Raw genomic sequence first — 16,149 nt, 5'->3', positions numbered from 1 at the left:
GTCCCTAAAAGAAACTGTCCCACAGACGGGACTGATTTTTGGCATTGGAGGGTGATGACGCCTTAGAACTACTCTTACAACCTTCCTAAGTGACCTGATTTATCTTCTGTTGGGCGTTCTGCCTAGGTCCACGTAATAGATAAGGAAACAGTCTGAAAAGAGCATATGTAGCTGTCGTGGGGCTTGGAGAATGTTTGTCATGTTCTTGAAATGCCTTACAATGTGAATTTTGTCTTTCTGGTCTACTTAATGGCTGTTCTGTCTCAATATAGTACCGTAATGCCAGCAACCCCCTGACGCACTATGACACCACAGCTGAGGAGATCCTGCAGCAATGTGACGGTAAGTTTGCTCTACTGCTAACCCCCCCTTCAGTGAGTCCCTGGTAGTCTCTTATTTTAGTACTTTGAGAATGGGGCCTGAGGTAAATGAGAAACGCATGGATTTTGATGCAGCAAATCCCATACGTACGCTGTGTGTCATTAGAGAATTACCTTATTTCAGTAGTTGTAGTAATGGGTTTTTTTTCCATTAAAGAAGGATGCTTTAGTTTTTAGACTTCTCTGCTTTTGATCAGATGGAAAAAGCAGTGATGCTTGTTAGCTTTTTTAAAAAAAAGACATAGGTAAGTGGCATGGAAGAATAGGGTCACTTTTCTCTGATCACAAGTATAGAACTAGGTATTATTACATTCTCAGAACAAATACTCCAATACACTGGCAGCTTCTTCACTCAGGAGTCCTCAGGAGTACAGACTGCTCCGTGTTGCAATTGTCACTAGTAAGACGTTTTCACTCTGCAGGGTTTGCTTCAATATTAGCTGTAGGCAGCTGAGTTGGAGTACCAGAAGTGGCTGAGCTGTGGCAGCAGAGAGTTTTAGCTGGGCTAACTCACCCAGCTGGAGCTGGCTTCAGAGCCGTTGGAGGCATTCAGTGGGATGTGGCAGCCTAAGGCATTTGCCACTGGTGGTAGGAGGAAGTCAAGAAACTACTGACCTGCCTTATTAAAACAGAAGTTTGTAGTGGGACCCTCTAATAGGAAAATCAGCTATTGAATTCCTTCTTATTGAGGTAAGGTGAAGGGTTCCCCTCCTCCTCCCCCTGCAAAAGTAACTCTAGCTGTTCACAGGATTTGGCTCGTCTTTCTGTGGGAAACTTTATTTAGGTTTGAGTTAAAATAAGAATACTTTAACAAGCTGCCATCCTGTAAGCTGAGAATCTAGATGAGTTCTAGCTTCAGGCTTCTTGTTTGTATTTACTTTGTCTTATAGGCCAGGCACTATTCAGTTACCCCTGCTTGGTGAGGTGTTAGCTATTCTTTTGACTGGTAAGCATTTGCTTTTGTGAATCAGTGACCTTTTAAAAATCTTTTTAATTAACAATGCTGTCAGATGGATGCACCAGGGAAACTGTAAGTGGTGACAGAAGGATGAACTATCGCACCTGCACTCACTCTGAGTGCTTGTGACCCAAAACAGTCTTTTTCACATGAAAATGAGAGAGTAGCTGTGCTAACAGTTTTCTCAATGGATGCCTATCCCATGCTCTTGGCATTCATTTAGTAAATTAACTAATATAATTGGCTGCTCATTTTAAGTTAGAGAATGAATTAGTCTGTAACAGGAAACTGCAGGTGTCAGCAATATGGGCAGCCTCCAGCTGTGTCCAAAGTACCACAAATTGGTGCCTTGCCAGGCTGCTGGATAGACATTTCAAAACCATTGTTGAAGTAAATGAGGATTGAGCAAGGTGGTCTCAAGGTAAGTCTTGTAACAGCTCTTGGGAAGTGAAGAGCCTAATCTTACCCTTTTCTGCCACTTCCAGCCTTTTTGTTGAAGGAAGGCCATACTTAAGTGTAAGTGGGTTTTTAATCCATCTTTAGGGGGGAGATTTCACAGCTTCCTTCTATCCCTTACCCTTAAACAGGAAAAATAGACATGCTGGTGGCTGCAGCTGGCACTGGAGGTACTATCACCGGCATCTCCAGAAAGCTAAAGGAAAAGTGTCCAGGTTGCAAAGTAAGTGGCAAGCCTAAAGCATTTCTCTTTAGCAGGGTGAACCTCAAACTGCTCCACTTGGCACATCCCATTCCTTGCAAGCCTGTCCTGTTTCTCTATGGGAAGCTCTTGGATGTTCTCAGTTAGAAGGTAGTTCTGAGCAGCAAAGGTTTTCAGACTGAAGCCATCGTGCTTTGCTCCCATTGGTGACCAGAGTTCAGGTTTGGCTCAGCAAATGAAAACTGGCCCTCAAGTCCCTTCAAGGGATGTCTGAGAAACTTCTTTCTCTGATGTGTACTGCAGCCTTGTGTTTCCTCTCTGACTGTGCTTTCACTGATTTTTGTTTTTTGGAGCTGCTGAGGTTTTACTCCGTGAAAATTCTCTCTGCACACACCAACCTGTGTGCCTACCAGTGTGCTGTGTTATATTTCCTCACAGAAGCTGGTATCATGTTTCAATTGTGAATATTTTCCTATGTAGTCAGGGAGGGGTAAACAAAATAAAACTTAGCTGCTTACACTTGGTACAAAATGTGTTGGCTGTAATGATGCCTGTCACGTGAATGAGGACGATCTTGCCTCACAGAAAGGGGAAACCCTGTGTTCTGTTTAAACCAAGCAAAACCCATATAGGACGGGGGGTGCCCCTCACCTAGTGTCTGCAGCCTGAAGAGACAGAATGGGTTGCCAAGAGGCCCAGAGCAGCAAAGGGGAGTTCGCTCACAGGGGAGTTGAATGTTGCCAGGAAGAAGTGAATAGGAGGCTAGCTTGCTGTTAGCTTGGCTGTATGTGCAGCCAGTGTGACACTAACAGCTGTAATAAGGCCAGCACTCATGAATAAATAGCTGTGTTCTCAAAAGCAGTGTGTTGTGGTAGCCAAAGTGGAAACTGCTTCTCCAGATTATAGGTGTTGATCCTGAAGGCTCCATCCTTGCTATGCCGGAAGAACTGAACAAGACTGACAAAACAATGTATGAAGTGGAAGGAATTGGATATGATTTTGTCCCCACAGTGCTGGATAGATCTGTAAGTCACACTTCTTGGTTTACTGCTCTTTGCCCTCTGTTGCAATGCAGAAGTGAGGTGAAAGGTGGAAGAAAAACTTGGGGAAGTATTTCTTTGAGCTGGAAGGGGAAGGCTAGCAGACAGAACTGTTCCTGTTCTTTCCATCAGCAAAAGCAGTCCTTGGAAGGCTCCTGCACTGACTACATTTGTTTTACAATGCTAGGTCAAAATGCTGTGAAGAAGGAACTTTCTCCTAGAGCACAGTACTCTGGTTGATTAGTGGGGTCCCACAAAACAAACCAAAATTCAAACCCAACAAAGCACCCCAACCCATCCTGGCCAAAAGCGGTATGACTATGTCCTGAGCAGAACCTGTGTCCCTAGGAAGCCATCCAAGAGGGGAGGACACTGATGCCCTCTGTTGTAGTCTCACAACAGCCTGTTCTTACACCAAGGTTTCAATAAGGAGCCTGCTGTGCTAATGTGATCGTCTTATCTTGGCAAAAAAAAAGCCCACTTGGCATTTGGAGTATAGAAACCCAGGCACATGGCACAGCAGGGCAGCTGTTACCGCAGAGGTTGAATTCACACTAGTTGTGTAGCTTCTCTAGCCCGATTCATTTAAATAGACCCTTCTTTCTGTCTTCCTGCCCCTTTCCAGGCAGTTGACCAGTGGTACAAGAGCAATGATGAGGAGTCATTTGCTTTAGCACGCATGCTGATCCGAGAGGAAGGACTGCTGTGTGGTAAGAGCAGATGTGAATCCTGTGGGTTTCTCTCAATAATATGTGGGAGACTGAAGCCATATGCAGGTCAGGGAGACCTCCTTCCACTTCAGGAGCTGTCTTCCTCAGCCTGGGCTCCTCTACAGTCTCTCCTTCCCTATTTCATTCTTATTTCACTTACAGTTTCACAGTCTTGCCTCTGATCTGCATTTTGGCAGGTGGCAGCTCAGGCAGTGCCATGTCTGTAGCTCTGAAGGCAGCCAAAGAACTGAAGGAAGGTCAGCGCTGTGTTGTTATCCTCCCTGACTCTATCAGGAACTACATGTAAGAATCTGCTTGTTTTCTCTCCGGGAAAAGGGTGAGGCAGTCCCTCAAACCTCCTTTACAGCAGTGGCAAGTTGAATACATATTTGTTGTAGCACCCAGTTACCAAAGCAAGATGTGTTTGGAGCACAGCTTCTGAGGTATCTAGAAAGGGTCTGACATGGAGTAGAAAGGAGCTCAGCTCTCTGAATGCTGAGCTCCTCCTTGTGTCAGACTTCAGTATATAACCGTCACTGGTTAGCGTCTTTCACAGGAGAAGACTTACTTTCACTGTTTTGTTGGGGACCATTGGTATCCCATTCCTGGAGGGGTCCCTGTAAGGCTGTCTGCTCCCTCTGCATTTGTCCGCAGCAGAACACAGCACTACTGTAGCAGCAGTCAGTGTTGGGGTGAGTTTACAGGTGGAAGCCTGAGGCCTTTGAGCTGTGCTGAGAAGTTGTTGCCCTCCAGCCACACTAAAACATATCCCAAGCCATGGTGTTTTCAGCTATGTTTTCCTGACTTGTTGTGCAACACAATACATGACAACTAGAAACTGCAGACAGACCTTGCCTGAGTACAGGTTGGCACTCCTCCATTCCAGGCTGTGTCGCTATCATATTGCAAGGGACTGATGTAGTTGAAACTTTGTTTTCTATGGGGTTCTTTTTTCGTCCTGTGAATATTTCTTCTCAGTGTCCCTGGCTGGTAAGGCTTGGGTGGCAAATGGCAGTATACTTTCAATAGTGGTAGTGAGCTGTAAACAGTTGCCCCTGTGCTGTTAAGTTTGCTTTCAGATGTTCAGCCTGCTAACAAACTTTTCATTTCCTGATGCTTTCCAGGTCCAAGTTCTTGAGCGACAAATGGATGATTCAGAAAGGGTTCATGAAAGAAGATGATGACCTTGTCAAAAAGCCTTGGTAAGCATGTCAGATCCATTTGGATTTTCGTGAGTCTATTCAATTGTCTTTATGGCAGCTGCTAATTTAAAGATCACTTCAATTTACAGTACTTTGATTTAGCTAATTTTTCATGCTATTGTGTTGATGTATAATTGCAGCTGTTCATCCAATCTACTTAAGTTAGTTTGTCCTTCAGCTTGCATGGCAGCAGAAGAAAACTTGATATTTAATGATGGAATTTTCTTTTTTTTTAATGAAAAGGGTTGTTTCTGAAATGAGAAGGTAGTATGCAGAGAACCTTTCTGAGATCAGAGTTCTTGAGTGCAAGCGCTGCAAGTCTACATAGGTGGAAGGGATCTTCCCAAAATTGCTACTTGTAATGACTGTAAATATGGCTGGCTCTTTAGGAGCACAAAATTTTCTGTGTAAGATACAAGCAATGAAATCGGGGAGGTTAGTACTCTTCACTAAATATCTGTAATCCTAGAAAGTAGGTGAAATAAGGAAAAGAGTTTTGGACTTAAAGCCTTCTTGCACTTCAGTAACTTTCTGATACTAGAGAGAAAGCTCGAAAGCCTTGAAGCTTTACTGACTCTGAACCCTGACTCTTCCTTGCAGCCTTTTGTCATTCCTGTAGTGTTGAAGGCCACTGTACCTGAACAACTGGTTCTGTTCTCTCTGTAAGACTTGCATGGGTTTGCTTTTCATTTCACCCCCAGGTGGTGGAACATCAGCGTTCAGGAACTAAGCCTCTCTGCTCCCCTGACTGTGCTTCCAACTGTTACCTGTGCAAAAACTGTTGAAATTCTCCGGGAGAAGGGATTCGACCAGGTACCAGTTGTTGATGAATCTGGGTATGTCCACATATGTATATATCACTATTCATCCATATGTATCACTTCCCTCACCAGGTCCCAAGGGATGTCTTCTAAATGCTTACTAGAAGTGTAATATCCTCTCGCTCATCTTTCTGCAGTTATAATACAGTTCAGAAATGTTATATTGAAACACCAATGCTGGACTTAGTATGTTGTCATGCCAGGACTGTCCCACCCCTCACATATTCGGCTTCTAATGATTATTATGATACACTTACTCAATGAGTCTCTGCAGGATAATTTTGTTGTTTAACTTAAAGCAAAAATTCATTATTTCAAACAAAAAACCCCAAACCCATCTGCATCACAGCTTTCACCCAGTTTCTTCAGAACACTGCATTATAGTGCAGTGTTGTAGTAACCCCTATGAACAGGGTGTCCCCAGCAAGCTGGTATGCTTTATTACCCTGTAGGTCCCCTGTAGGACAGGCTAGATAATGAAGAGTTGCTCAGTTACTCTGCAGTTACAGTGCTAACTCGGGATTAATTTTTGCCAATCCTTGTAGGGAGAAAGGGAATGAGCAAAACTGAGGTGAGCATGTCACGCTTTTCAAAAGGACAGGTGAGGGCATAAAGCAATGAAGTGCTTTAAAAGCTCTTTGAGATAGCAAGAAGCTCTCCAGTTGCCAGGACTAGAGATACGAAGAGCCTGATGCTTAGAAGGGCCAGGCACACACAGCACCTCTTAACTTCTGTGTGAGTCTCCAGAAGTTCTGGAAACTGGATTCTGTTTCCTGCAGAGACACAGAATCTAAGTATACCATCAATTATGGGGCTTTATACCATGAAGCAGTTGAACTGACTTTTCCAGGCTGGCTGAGAGTCTTTTGTGGTGTTTAGTCCTATCTTCTCTCCCTCCTCAGGGTGATTTTGGGCATGGTTACCCTGGGTAATATGCTTTCTTCACTGCTTGCTGGAAAAGTTCAGCCTTCTGATGAAGTCAGAAAAGTAATCTACAAGCAATTTAAACAGGTAAGCAGGTGTATTCTACAACTCCTAGTTCTCTGGTTTAAAGTACTGCTGTAGGTGTACTAATACTACAGTGGCATCAGGTTGGGTAAGGTTTGCCTGGGACTGTACAGAGCAGCCGTTACTGAGCACAGGCATGCTCTAAACTGTCTTAGGTCACTGAATAGCTCCCAGGTTTGTGTTGTGGCTCTATATTGTGCTGTTCTGTTACTTCAGTGGGCTTTCTTCTAGTATACTTGTCATTTCCTCCTTCCCTCAAAACCCTGGCACAAATCTGGGCAATGTAACTAACCAGGGGAAGAAACAAGGACATGTTGAAGCAGCTCTTTCAAATAAATAATTTCTATATCTGCTAAAAACAAGCAACTGTTTGCTTTTTGTATGAGAGGCCTTGCTGATATAAGAGGATGGCTGCTGAAAGCTGATGTTCTCAAGATAGGTGAATTTTGATGTTAGCCACTTTTATTTGTCCATTCAATGTAGCATGCCAAGATACCACAACTTCCCAGCTGTATGGGCGCTTTTCTAAAATGAGTGTTGTTGCTGTTGCTTTGCTTCTCTTGCAAGAAAACATGGAATGGTTGACCTAGTTTTCATCAGACTTTTAGTTTCAATACTGTCTTATAGTAGATGAGGGGGTGTATTCTAGAAGTATATGTAATGCTTCCGTTTGATCTACAAACTACCAAGTCTTTGAGGTTGGGAAAGGATGCTAGTTCTTTATGGACACATGTAAATATACTTTTTCCTTCCCAGACAGATAATCGAGCATCAGGTGGAAATGTGGTGCGTAACAAAACTGCTTAGTTCATGTTCTCCCTCACTTAGACACCTTAAGAGTTTCTGGGGCTGGTGGTGTGCAATCGTTTCTGTAGCTACGCTGGTGTTAGTGGTAGTAGCTAATTCTCTGTGCTTTAGAGGTTGTGGCTTTTTTCCATGGGCAGCTTTAAGTTTCTCATGTTTCTTCAGTAAAGAACAGCTTAACCATTTTTTTTGTCTTTAGTTCTGACTTTTTCTTGGTGGAGGATGGGAGTGACACAAAAGTGCTGGTGTTGCTAACATGCTAACTAAAAGCATCATTCATTGGTTATTTTCCATTTGAATTGATGATTTAACAGAGAAACACAGGTAAATGCATATAAGCTCAGAAGTATGGTGGATTTTGCTGCACTTACCACTTCAGTTAAAGCTTATTTGGCTTGTTTTCTGGTGAAATTGGGAAAACTGATTATCTGAGCGGTGTCATGTCATTTGCCCTTAGTGCCAGTCAAGTAGGCACAGTCATGTGTGGTGTAGCAACTTGTGCATAGGCTAATTGCCTTAATAGGTTTAAAAAAAATCCCAACCTGAATGTGGGAAAACTCATGGGCAAAATTTTTAGGGGGCTTGAACGAGCAGTAGTGAGACAGGTGAAAACTCCATGGGAGTTCTGTTAAATTTCTATTAAGCGTTTCAAAACATGTTTATGTCTTCACAGTTGTCCCAGTGCTGCCTGTGGGCTGCTTGTCCTGGTTATCTTTAGCCTAACAAGTCCATGGGTTGTACACAATCAGATGGCAAGGGGCTCTACCCCTTCAGTGAGCTTTGAACTTAGGTTCAAAAGTTAGGCTTTGCACGTACATTTGCACAAAACTGCTTGTCAGTGGTAGTGACTGATCGCTGACTCGATGTGGCAGTAGGTCCAGATTTCCCCCCACCCCTTGCCTGGCTCACAGGTTTAAAGATTGATGCTTCAGTAGGCACTGTAGCCTGCTGGTCCCTTAAACACAGGCTGCTGGGAATACTTTTGATCTCTTGTAATTCACAGTATGGAGATGAGAGCTCTGTGTTCCAGTGCAGCCCAACTGTTATGCTGTGGCATTTATTCATTTATTTCTCAGTCACAAGCTGAGCTCACTGCAGGATAAAGGCTTTTTTAACCTGCAGTGCAAGACTCTGCTTTCCTGTAAATTCATTTAATCCCCTTTAATGAAACTGTCAGATGGTGGGTGCTGCTGTTACCTGGGGAGAGTCACCTAGGTGATGGACCTGTTGCTGCTGCTCAATATGTTAAAGCATGTAGGAAGAACAGTTTTATGCATTCTTTCAGATGGTTCCAGCAGGTGATTAGCTAAGTGTTTCACAAGGATCTTTATTCTTTCTGGGGAGTCAACACAGGGTGCTTTCTTGTTTAGTCATAGCAAAGTTGAACTTCACTAAAAATTAATTCTTAATCTCAGTTCCTTGATATGCACCTGAATACAGCATTAGCTGAGCAATCTTCACTTTTGGTTTTTTTTTTTTGGCTTGTTTGGGCTATTCTGTTCCCCTGCTGCCCTTGCAGATTGTATTCACTTCCACAGTGATTTGCAGCCTGATTCGTACACTTTTTCCCAGTCTTGCTAGAGTAAAATCACAAAGTATAATGACTTTCATGGTAACTTCTTGTTAGACACATGGAACACTTGACCTTCTTCAATTATTCACATTTTTCAGTGTATTCATTATGTTTACAGAATGAATAACTTCATGTAGTGCTTCATTATTTTTTTTGGTTCTGTTTTGTTGGAAATTAGAAAGAAAACTCTGCAGTTGGCCTTGATTTGTTAGTGTTTTACAATGCTTCAGATGGGAGCAGTATATAAATGCTGATATACTGGTTTTAATACTGCATGAAGTATGTGGGGATTATTGACCACTAAACATATAAAGGACTGTGTTTATTTAAGTTTTGTAACTCTTTCCTCAGATTAACCTGAAAGACAACTTGGGGAAACTCTCTCATATCCTGGAAATAGACCACTTTGCTCTAGTGGTTCATGAACAAATTCAGTGTGAGTATGATGTAGTGTGCCTTACAAAAGGTAATCTTTGGGTGGCTTTGTTAGTAGCAGTAATCAGATTCCATTACAGTGAGCCTCTCGGGTTAACTGCACTTAATTTTTTTGCCTTTCTAAAGCAAAGCCTTTATTATGACTTTGTAAAGCTTAGTAAGATCTAGATGTCAACACTGACATCACTGTCTCAAGACAGCTTAATGTTTCTTTTTCCTGTTCATTTTGTTTAAATTACTCCCACTCACTTCGTGTTTTTCCTCCAAACTCTACTTTTCTTTCTTCTCAACCCTTTACACTGCCTTCTTTATGAACTGGAAATGACTGAACAAATCTTCAGAGCTAGGGGATATCACTGTTATACATGAGTAATACTTTTTTTTTTCCCCCTTGTTTATCTTCCTATAGCAAGCAACTTGCAAAATCACGAACACTGAGAGACTAGACTAAAGGCAATATTAAGACTCACCAAATAAATTTATCTCACAGCTATCTCAATTATAAGTAAATGAAGAATAGTTGTCAAATTGGGGCTTGTTCCTGATAATCTCCATAGGGATGTGCTCTTGAGTCTGTGATGACTAACTATATAAACATAGACTCTCACTGGAAGCTTGCAATGGAACAAAGATTGGGTAAATGAAAAGTCCAGGACAATCTAGCTGGCTGAACAAACTGAGTGTATAGGTAGGCTAAACATCTCAGTACAGCCAGGCTTTAGGAACAGGGAACTTAGACCATAGATAAAGGGTCAGAGGTCACTTGGCCTCTTGGTTCCCAGGTCAAAGGCTTATACTCACAATGAAAAATCACTTGAATCTGTGCTCTCAGTGCAGCAATGATTACATAGTTAATAAGTGTTTTTGATATAAATGAGAAAATGTTCAATTGTGGGTTTTATACTAACTCTGTATTTGACAGCGATGTAGGAAGATGGTAGTGTCACATGTTGTCCTCTAGTGGCCCCTGGTTCAGATGGGGTGATAGCAATTTGCAGCTGTTTCAAGTAGAGCCACAGAAACTAATGCATAAGGAACATGCGCTTTGTAACAGGATTTGGTTTGAATCTTCATGTAAAAAAACCCCAAACAAATCTGATGGACCCTTATCCTTCCTTCCATAATGTTTGAGTTTATATATACCTCTTATTGAGGAGCTTTTCAGAAATTAAAGTCCTTGCCACTTCCTGTGTGACTACTGGTCAAGATGCTGTTTGGGTTCCCCCTCAATGTACAAGGGTCAGTGGGGATAACCAGCTCCGCCAACAGGCCCTGACACATGGAGCTGGAATGGCTTGGCATCTGCCTTACAAGCACTGCCGTTAAAACCAAGTGGGATGGTGTGTCTCTGAGCCGCCTAAAGCCAGAATGCCCTCTTTGTTTCTGCGTAGATCACACTGATGGTTCCTCCAGTAAGCGGCAAATGGTATTCGGCATCGTTACAGCCATCGACCTGCTTAACTTCGTGACTGCACGAGAACGGGAAAGAAAGTCCAACTAAAATCAAGTAACAAAGTGGAGCCTATTCAACAACACTTTGCAGTCTCCAACAAAGAATCAGGTTCATTGCTTAGATAGATTGGTCTGTCTTTAAGGTTGTTTATTTTTAAAATTCTGAAAATAAGCAGTTAGCTATCCTGGTGTCAGCTATACAACCAATGCATTTTGCTGTACTGCACAGCTTCTGGGGACTTGTTTCTTAATCAGGTTACACAATATTTCTTATCAAGACAATTTATTTTTTTAACTATATATATATGTATGTGTGAAAAATACTGCCTAAATTAACTGGTATGTTCATTGCTTGTTATGTCCAAGGTCTAGATTTCCAAAACATTTTATTTCAACAGATTTTATGAATCTGAAACAGAGTTACTGAAGTGGAGACCCAAAAGAGTTCTGGAAAGTTTTTGGATTTTTTGGTTTTTTTGTTTGGGTTTGTGTTTTTTTTTTTTGTTTCCCATGCAAGGGTGTTAAGTTAGCTAATATTTGTTTGGAGACAAAAGTGGGACAGGGGCATGAAGAGAAGAAAGGGGGTTTGCCTTTTGGGGTGGCATCAGAGTAGAATGAGAGGAAATCCTGACAGTTGGAGTTGAGGCTTATTTCAGCCAGCTGCTCTGAGGAAAAACTGACTTAAGTGGAAGTCTGACAGTGAAGTAACAAACGCAAATTAGTGACTTTGTTTTATGCAGTGCACCAGCTTTTGCTGTGAAGACAGACCTAATTTCCTTTTTTTCCAATTGTACCCTGATAACTAAGCACAAGTGAAAAGATTAAAAGGTGAGATCAAGCTCTTTGCCTGAAGGTTTTTGAAAATCATGCTCTTTCATCTAGTACCTTCCCTTTACCTCCCCACCCTCTTACTAATCTTAAAATGCTTCTTTTTATGCCTGTTTTAGAAGAGCCAAAGGTGAGCTGTGAAGAGCTGTAAACTCTTTCAAATCCTGTTCATGCTGCTTACACTATAGCATCTTAGTCCAGGAGAAAAACCCTACTGTTAACTGAATTCACTGTAGCCAAGTTTAGAAGTAACTGGCAACAAGGTGTGGACTGGTACTTTCAAGGGAAGGTAAGAGTAATGTGCAGTAGGTGTGTGCAGCTACAGCTTTTCACCACATCTGTAGCTGTGGATTCTTAGTAATGTTCGACTTGCATAGCCGTGGCACTGTTGGCACTAGCGGCCTCATCTGTACACTGCTGTGCTCATGCTACTGGCTGCTGTTGGTGGTAATGATGAGTGGAATGAGAATATAGCTACAGGAGAAAAATAGTTGTTCTTCATCTTTTTTTATAAAAGACTGCTCTAACTGTCTTCTGACTGGCCTTTTGCCAAGAATAGTTTTTGATCGGCAAGAGTGACATTTTTTCTTAGCTTGTCTCTCCAATGAAGTAGAAAAATACTATTTGGGCTGGGGCTGTTGCTGGTAGGATAGCAAAGTTGTTGGCTTTGACTTGTTTTGTTAGTGTTCTTGGGTTTTGTTTTGTTTTTAGAAAAAAAGAAAAGCTGAAGGGGAGTTGCAAGCTAAGAGAAAACAAAGGGGTTATTTAAAAATCAGAATTACTACTTCCTGTGTATAGATTTCTTTCTGCCTTGTTGGCCTCCCCATGGCAGTGGGATTTGCTGTACGTTTTGGAAATGCATGCTCAGAGGAGAGCAGTGGTGGAAGCTGTCCTGTCCCATGTCAGTGTAAGAGCTCAGAAGACAAAGGAATGACAGCAGAGATCATGCCTGCCTGCCAGCCAGCAGTGTGACAGCCCCATTTGTTTTCTAGCTGCTTCTCTCTCACCTTAGACTTGTGAATGTGAAGAACTTTGTTCTAGTATCAAAAATCAGTCTGAGGCTTTTTATTAACTCTTTAATGCCATGCTGGTGAATGCTAAGTTTATTCTGCCCTTGTTTGGTTTATTTCTTCAGACATTGGCTGTCCCTTCAGATTAGGGCTATTACTGAAGTAATGTGACCCCTGCTTACATTAAGCTATGGTTTAACCATTAAGTTCGTATAGTTCTTTAAGATCCAAGACAACTTTCCCTAAGTCTCTGGAATAAACTACTATAAAGCCTAAAAATGTGCAACTCTTGTTCTAAAGGATGGTTGAATTTTTAAATATTTTTTTTTTGTTACCCTTATGATGTGCAGTGCTTCCTTTCTTATTGTTGCCCCTTGCTGTAGTAGCAACCCCAGCTTGAGTGCTCTGACTAGTGGAACAGCTGAGCTAGTGTATCAGATGCACGTATCTGTGTTAAAGACACTGTCTTCAAATCTGTATTAGCTGTTCTAGGCTGAACAGCTCTGTCTTAGGTTTGTTGCTGCTTGGCAGAGCCTAATAACTCATCTTTCAAACCATATTCTTGAGCTACTTCCCAAAGGGTCATAAATAACTTTGCACAGTTAAAGGCACAATCTTTGATCTTACCACTTCTAACATCCTTGACGTTTCTTAGTGCAGAGTGTGAACAGTCAGTTGTACCTCTTGAGACATCAGTATTTCAGCCGAGCTTCTGAACTCCTTTCTGAATTATTTCAAATACTGTTGTCAGATGTATTTTCATATCTATTCTTAGTTTACGGGGAAGGCTGAGAGAGACTTCTTTGATTTCTTATATTTTCACTGCCTCCTTTAATGCCCACACTTCTAAAATGTGTACTTCACTAGATGCTACAAACTGAAGTGTTTGCTGCAATCATAGCCATCACTGCTGCTAAATTTTGGCATTACTGTTGATTTCGAAAATGTACTTTTATCTGATTTCTTTTTTTTTTCTTCCCCATTTTCCATCTGACCCTTGCTGACAGTGGTAGGGAGAGGGGTGCTTAAGTAGTTGGGTTTTTTCAGTTTTCTTTTTGTGCATGTAAAAGCCTTATATGAGGCTTCATTCAATTAGGCTCCAGCCTAACTGCATTCAGGAAGAAGTATGAGGAGCGTAGGAGGTTTCCAAACTTCTTTTCAGAACAGCAGTACAGGAGAGAAGTTAGTTGGGGCAGCAGATTAGTGGGTAGGTTTACCTGTGGCATAGAGAAAAGTGTAAAGATTTCAGGTTGGGGTTTTTTTTTCAGTTTACTGGTCATATGTTAATCTCTGTAGTGTCATGGAAACAGGCGGTGTTGGTGGCTATGAAAGAAGGAGTGGTTAGAGCTGGTAGGGAAGAGGGAACGTGAATCTAAAGCGATCCAAATAAGGAGAAAAATATCCAAAGAAATCCACCTGTGCCACCCTTCCTGTGCAGTTTAAGAGCAGGAGCTGTCTCCTGTTCTGCACTGGCACAAGGAGGAAATGGTGACCACCAGATGCTCTCTTTTCTACAGTAGCAACCCTGTTTGACCAGAGGAATTGGGTAAATAAATGGAGTTGCTGAATCGCTGAAAAACTTTCCAGAGCTCTTTCCCATAGTAGGGATGAAGGCAGCAGAAGAAGGGGGCAGGGAATCCTGCAGGTTTAAAGTTCCTCTGATTCAAAGCTTGTGAGTGTAATGCTTTTTTGTGTGTGTGAGAATGTTACTAGCCTGGCCCTATTTAGTAGCAGTAGGGCTGTATAATGCTGGACTCGTCTCTCTGTTCCAAATACTGTGAGGACCAAGAAGACATTGTAGTTTGTTTGGTCTTTAAACCTGAAGTTCAAGTCCAGAGCTTGAATGAAACTGGGTTTTTTTCTGAACAAGTGCCTGCATCTTCTGTTTACCTGTGCTCATTACGTAAGTGCTGACTAAGCCTGAAAACTATTTTGCACATGGGTATTTATATCAACAATTTATGCTGTATTTGTTTGTTGCTGTAAGAGAATATCAGTCTTTTTGCTCTAATGTTGGGTCTGCAAAAATACTAATTTTTGCACCTGAAGACAATTATCCAATAAAATGTGTATAATGTTTTGCAAGCAGTTAATCCAGTAATAACTTAAGGATCATTTTGAAGTCATCCCGTCCAGTGTTATTTCCCACCTCTCGCACAAGTTGTGGCTGACTCCGGAACTCTGTCTAGCTGAGGTTCCTCTAAGCAGCCAGACCAGTCTCATCTGCCCACTAAGCTTGTTGCTAAATGGTTTCTGAAAACTTCTGTTTGCTGCTATGAATTTCACACAACGTGCTCACTGTCAGGAGTTGCCTAGCATTGCCACTGTCATCCAACAGCCTTTCTTACTGCGTAGTGTCAACACACTACGCAGTAAGACGAAGGGAAGACTTCTTATGCTTTATGGAGCTGGGGAAAATCAATACTATGTGCTGTATTTGTTGCACAAATGTTCACAAATGTACAATATAAAGAGCTGAATAAAAGCTGTTTGATTGCAAAATGACCCGGGTGTTTTTTAACGGCTGTTGAAATTGACAAAATTTGAAAAATTGAAAGTGTATTAGACTGTAGCCTGTGAGAAATTCCTGTTGGCTGCAGAAGACCTCTCTCTTTCAATGTGTGGACTGCAAGACACTGCAGCTCTTCTGTCTCCAGAGCTGCTGGTATGGCAGCTGTTGATGAGCCAGCCCACCATCTGCTGCTCATGCCTGGCTCTAGTACAGCCCTGGTGTTTCTGTACAGGGTAGGAGAGGAGGGATGTAGAGCTGGGGCTCGGATGCCTCTGTTGAAGTTCCTACAGCAACAGGTGCCCGTGTGGTCAGTTGGACAGATGCTTCTGCATTAATGCAAGGGGAACAGGCCAGGCTGTGTTTCTGTGGGAAGGCAGTATCATGAGGCGCATGGGTGGTGTTCAGTGGATAAGGAGTGGCTGGGAGAAACCAAAGGGGCTGGCTGTGTTATTTCAGAGCTATGTGTTTGTGTTGTCACTCAGCATCTTGGTCAACTGCTCAAGTTAAACCACAGTGAAGGTGGTTTATATCTGCTAGGCAAGTGTGTAAACCCCTCATCCTTTGATTTTATTTTTTTTTTGTCTCCGTTTTTTTTACGCAGTCACTCCTTGCTCAGCCCTGTCTAAATAGCTTAGGACCCTGTTGGAACAACATTCCAGTGAGTGGCCATCTCAGAAACATGGGGAAAGGCCAGTGGGTAGAGGGGTGCAGGGGGGCTTCCTCTGCCTGCCTTGGGTGCTGGAGCTAGTCCTGTGGAC

General features: G+C 42.3%; 1 protein-coding gene across 11 annotated transcripts in view; it reads left to right on the top strand.

Moving 5' to 3' along the window:
* LOC119142990 (cystathionine beta-synthase-like protein) overlaps window positions 1-15,381 on the top strand; it is a 35,601-nt gene extending 20,220 nt beyond the window's left edge. For 8 of the 11 annotated variants that reach the window (XM_037376635.1, XM_037376633.1, XM_037376634.1 and 5 more), the window contains 11 exons: window positions 273-342; window positions 1,926-2,017; window positions 2,896-3,021; window positions 3,662-3,746; window positions 3,944-4,049; window positions 4,871-4,948; window positions 5,650-5,784; window positions 6,672-6,780; window positions 7,534-7,563; window positions 9,506-9,590; window positions 10,981-15,381. In XM_037376635.1, the coding sequence (XP_037232532.1) occupies window positions 273-342; window positions 1,926-2,017; window positions 2,896-3,021; window positions 3,662-3,746; window positions 3,944-4,049; window positions 4,871-4,948; window positions 5,650-5,784; window positions 6,672-6,780; window positions 7,534-7,563; window positions 9,506-9,590; window positions 10,981-11,090 (1,026 nt within the window). In that variant the 3' untranslated portion in view covers window positions 11,091-15,381. Of the gene's footprint in view, window positions 1-272; window positions 343-1,925; window positions 2,018-2,895; window positions 3,022-3,661; window positions 3,747-3,943; window positions 4,050-4,870; window positions 4,949-5,649; window positions 5,785-6,671; window positions 6,781-7,533; window positions 7,564-9,505; window positions 9,591-10,980 lie in introns of those variants that run through there. The other 3 variants (XM_037376640.1, XR_005102536.1, XR_005102537.1) reach the window with 3 other exon arrangements.
* The last annotated feature ends 768 nt before the right edge of the window (window positions 15,382-16,149 follow it).

This window comes from Falco rusticolus, chromosome 2, assembly GCF_015220075.1.
Source record: "Falco rusticolus isolate bFalRus1 chromosome 2, bFalRus1.pri, whole genome shotgun sequence".
NCBI lineage: Eukaryota > Metazoa > Chordata > Aves > Falconiformes > Falconidae > Falco > Falco rusticolus.
This window is presented reverse-complemented; position numbering and strand designations above follow the sequence as displayed.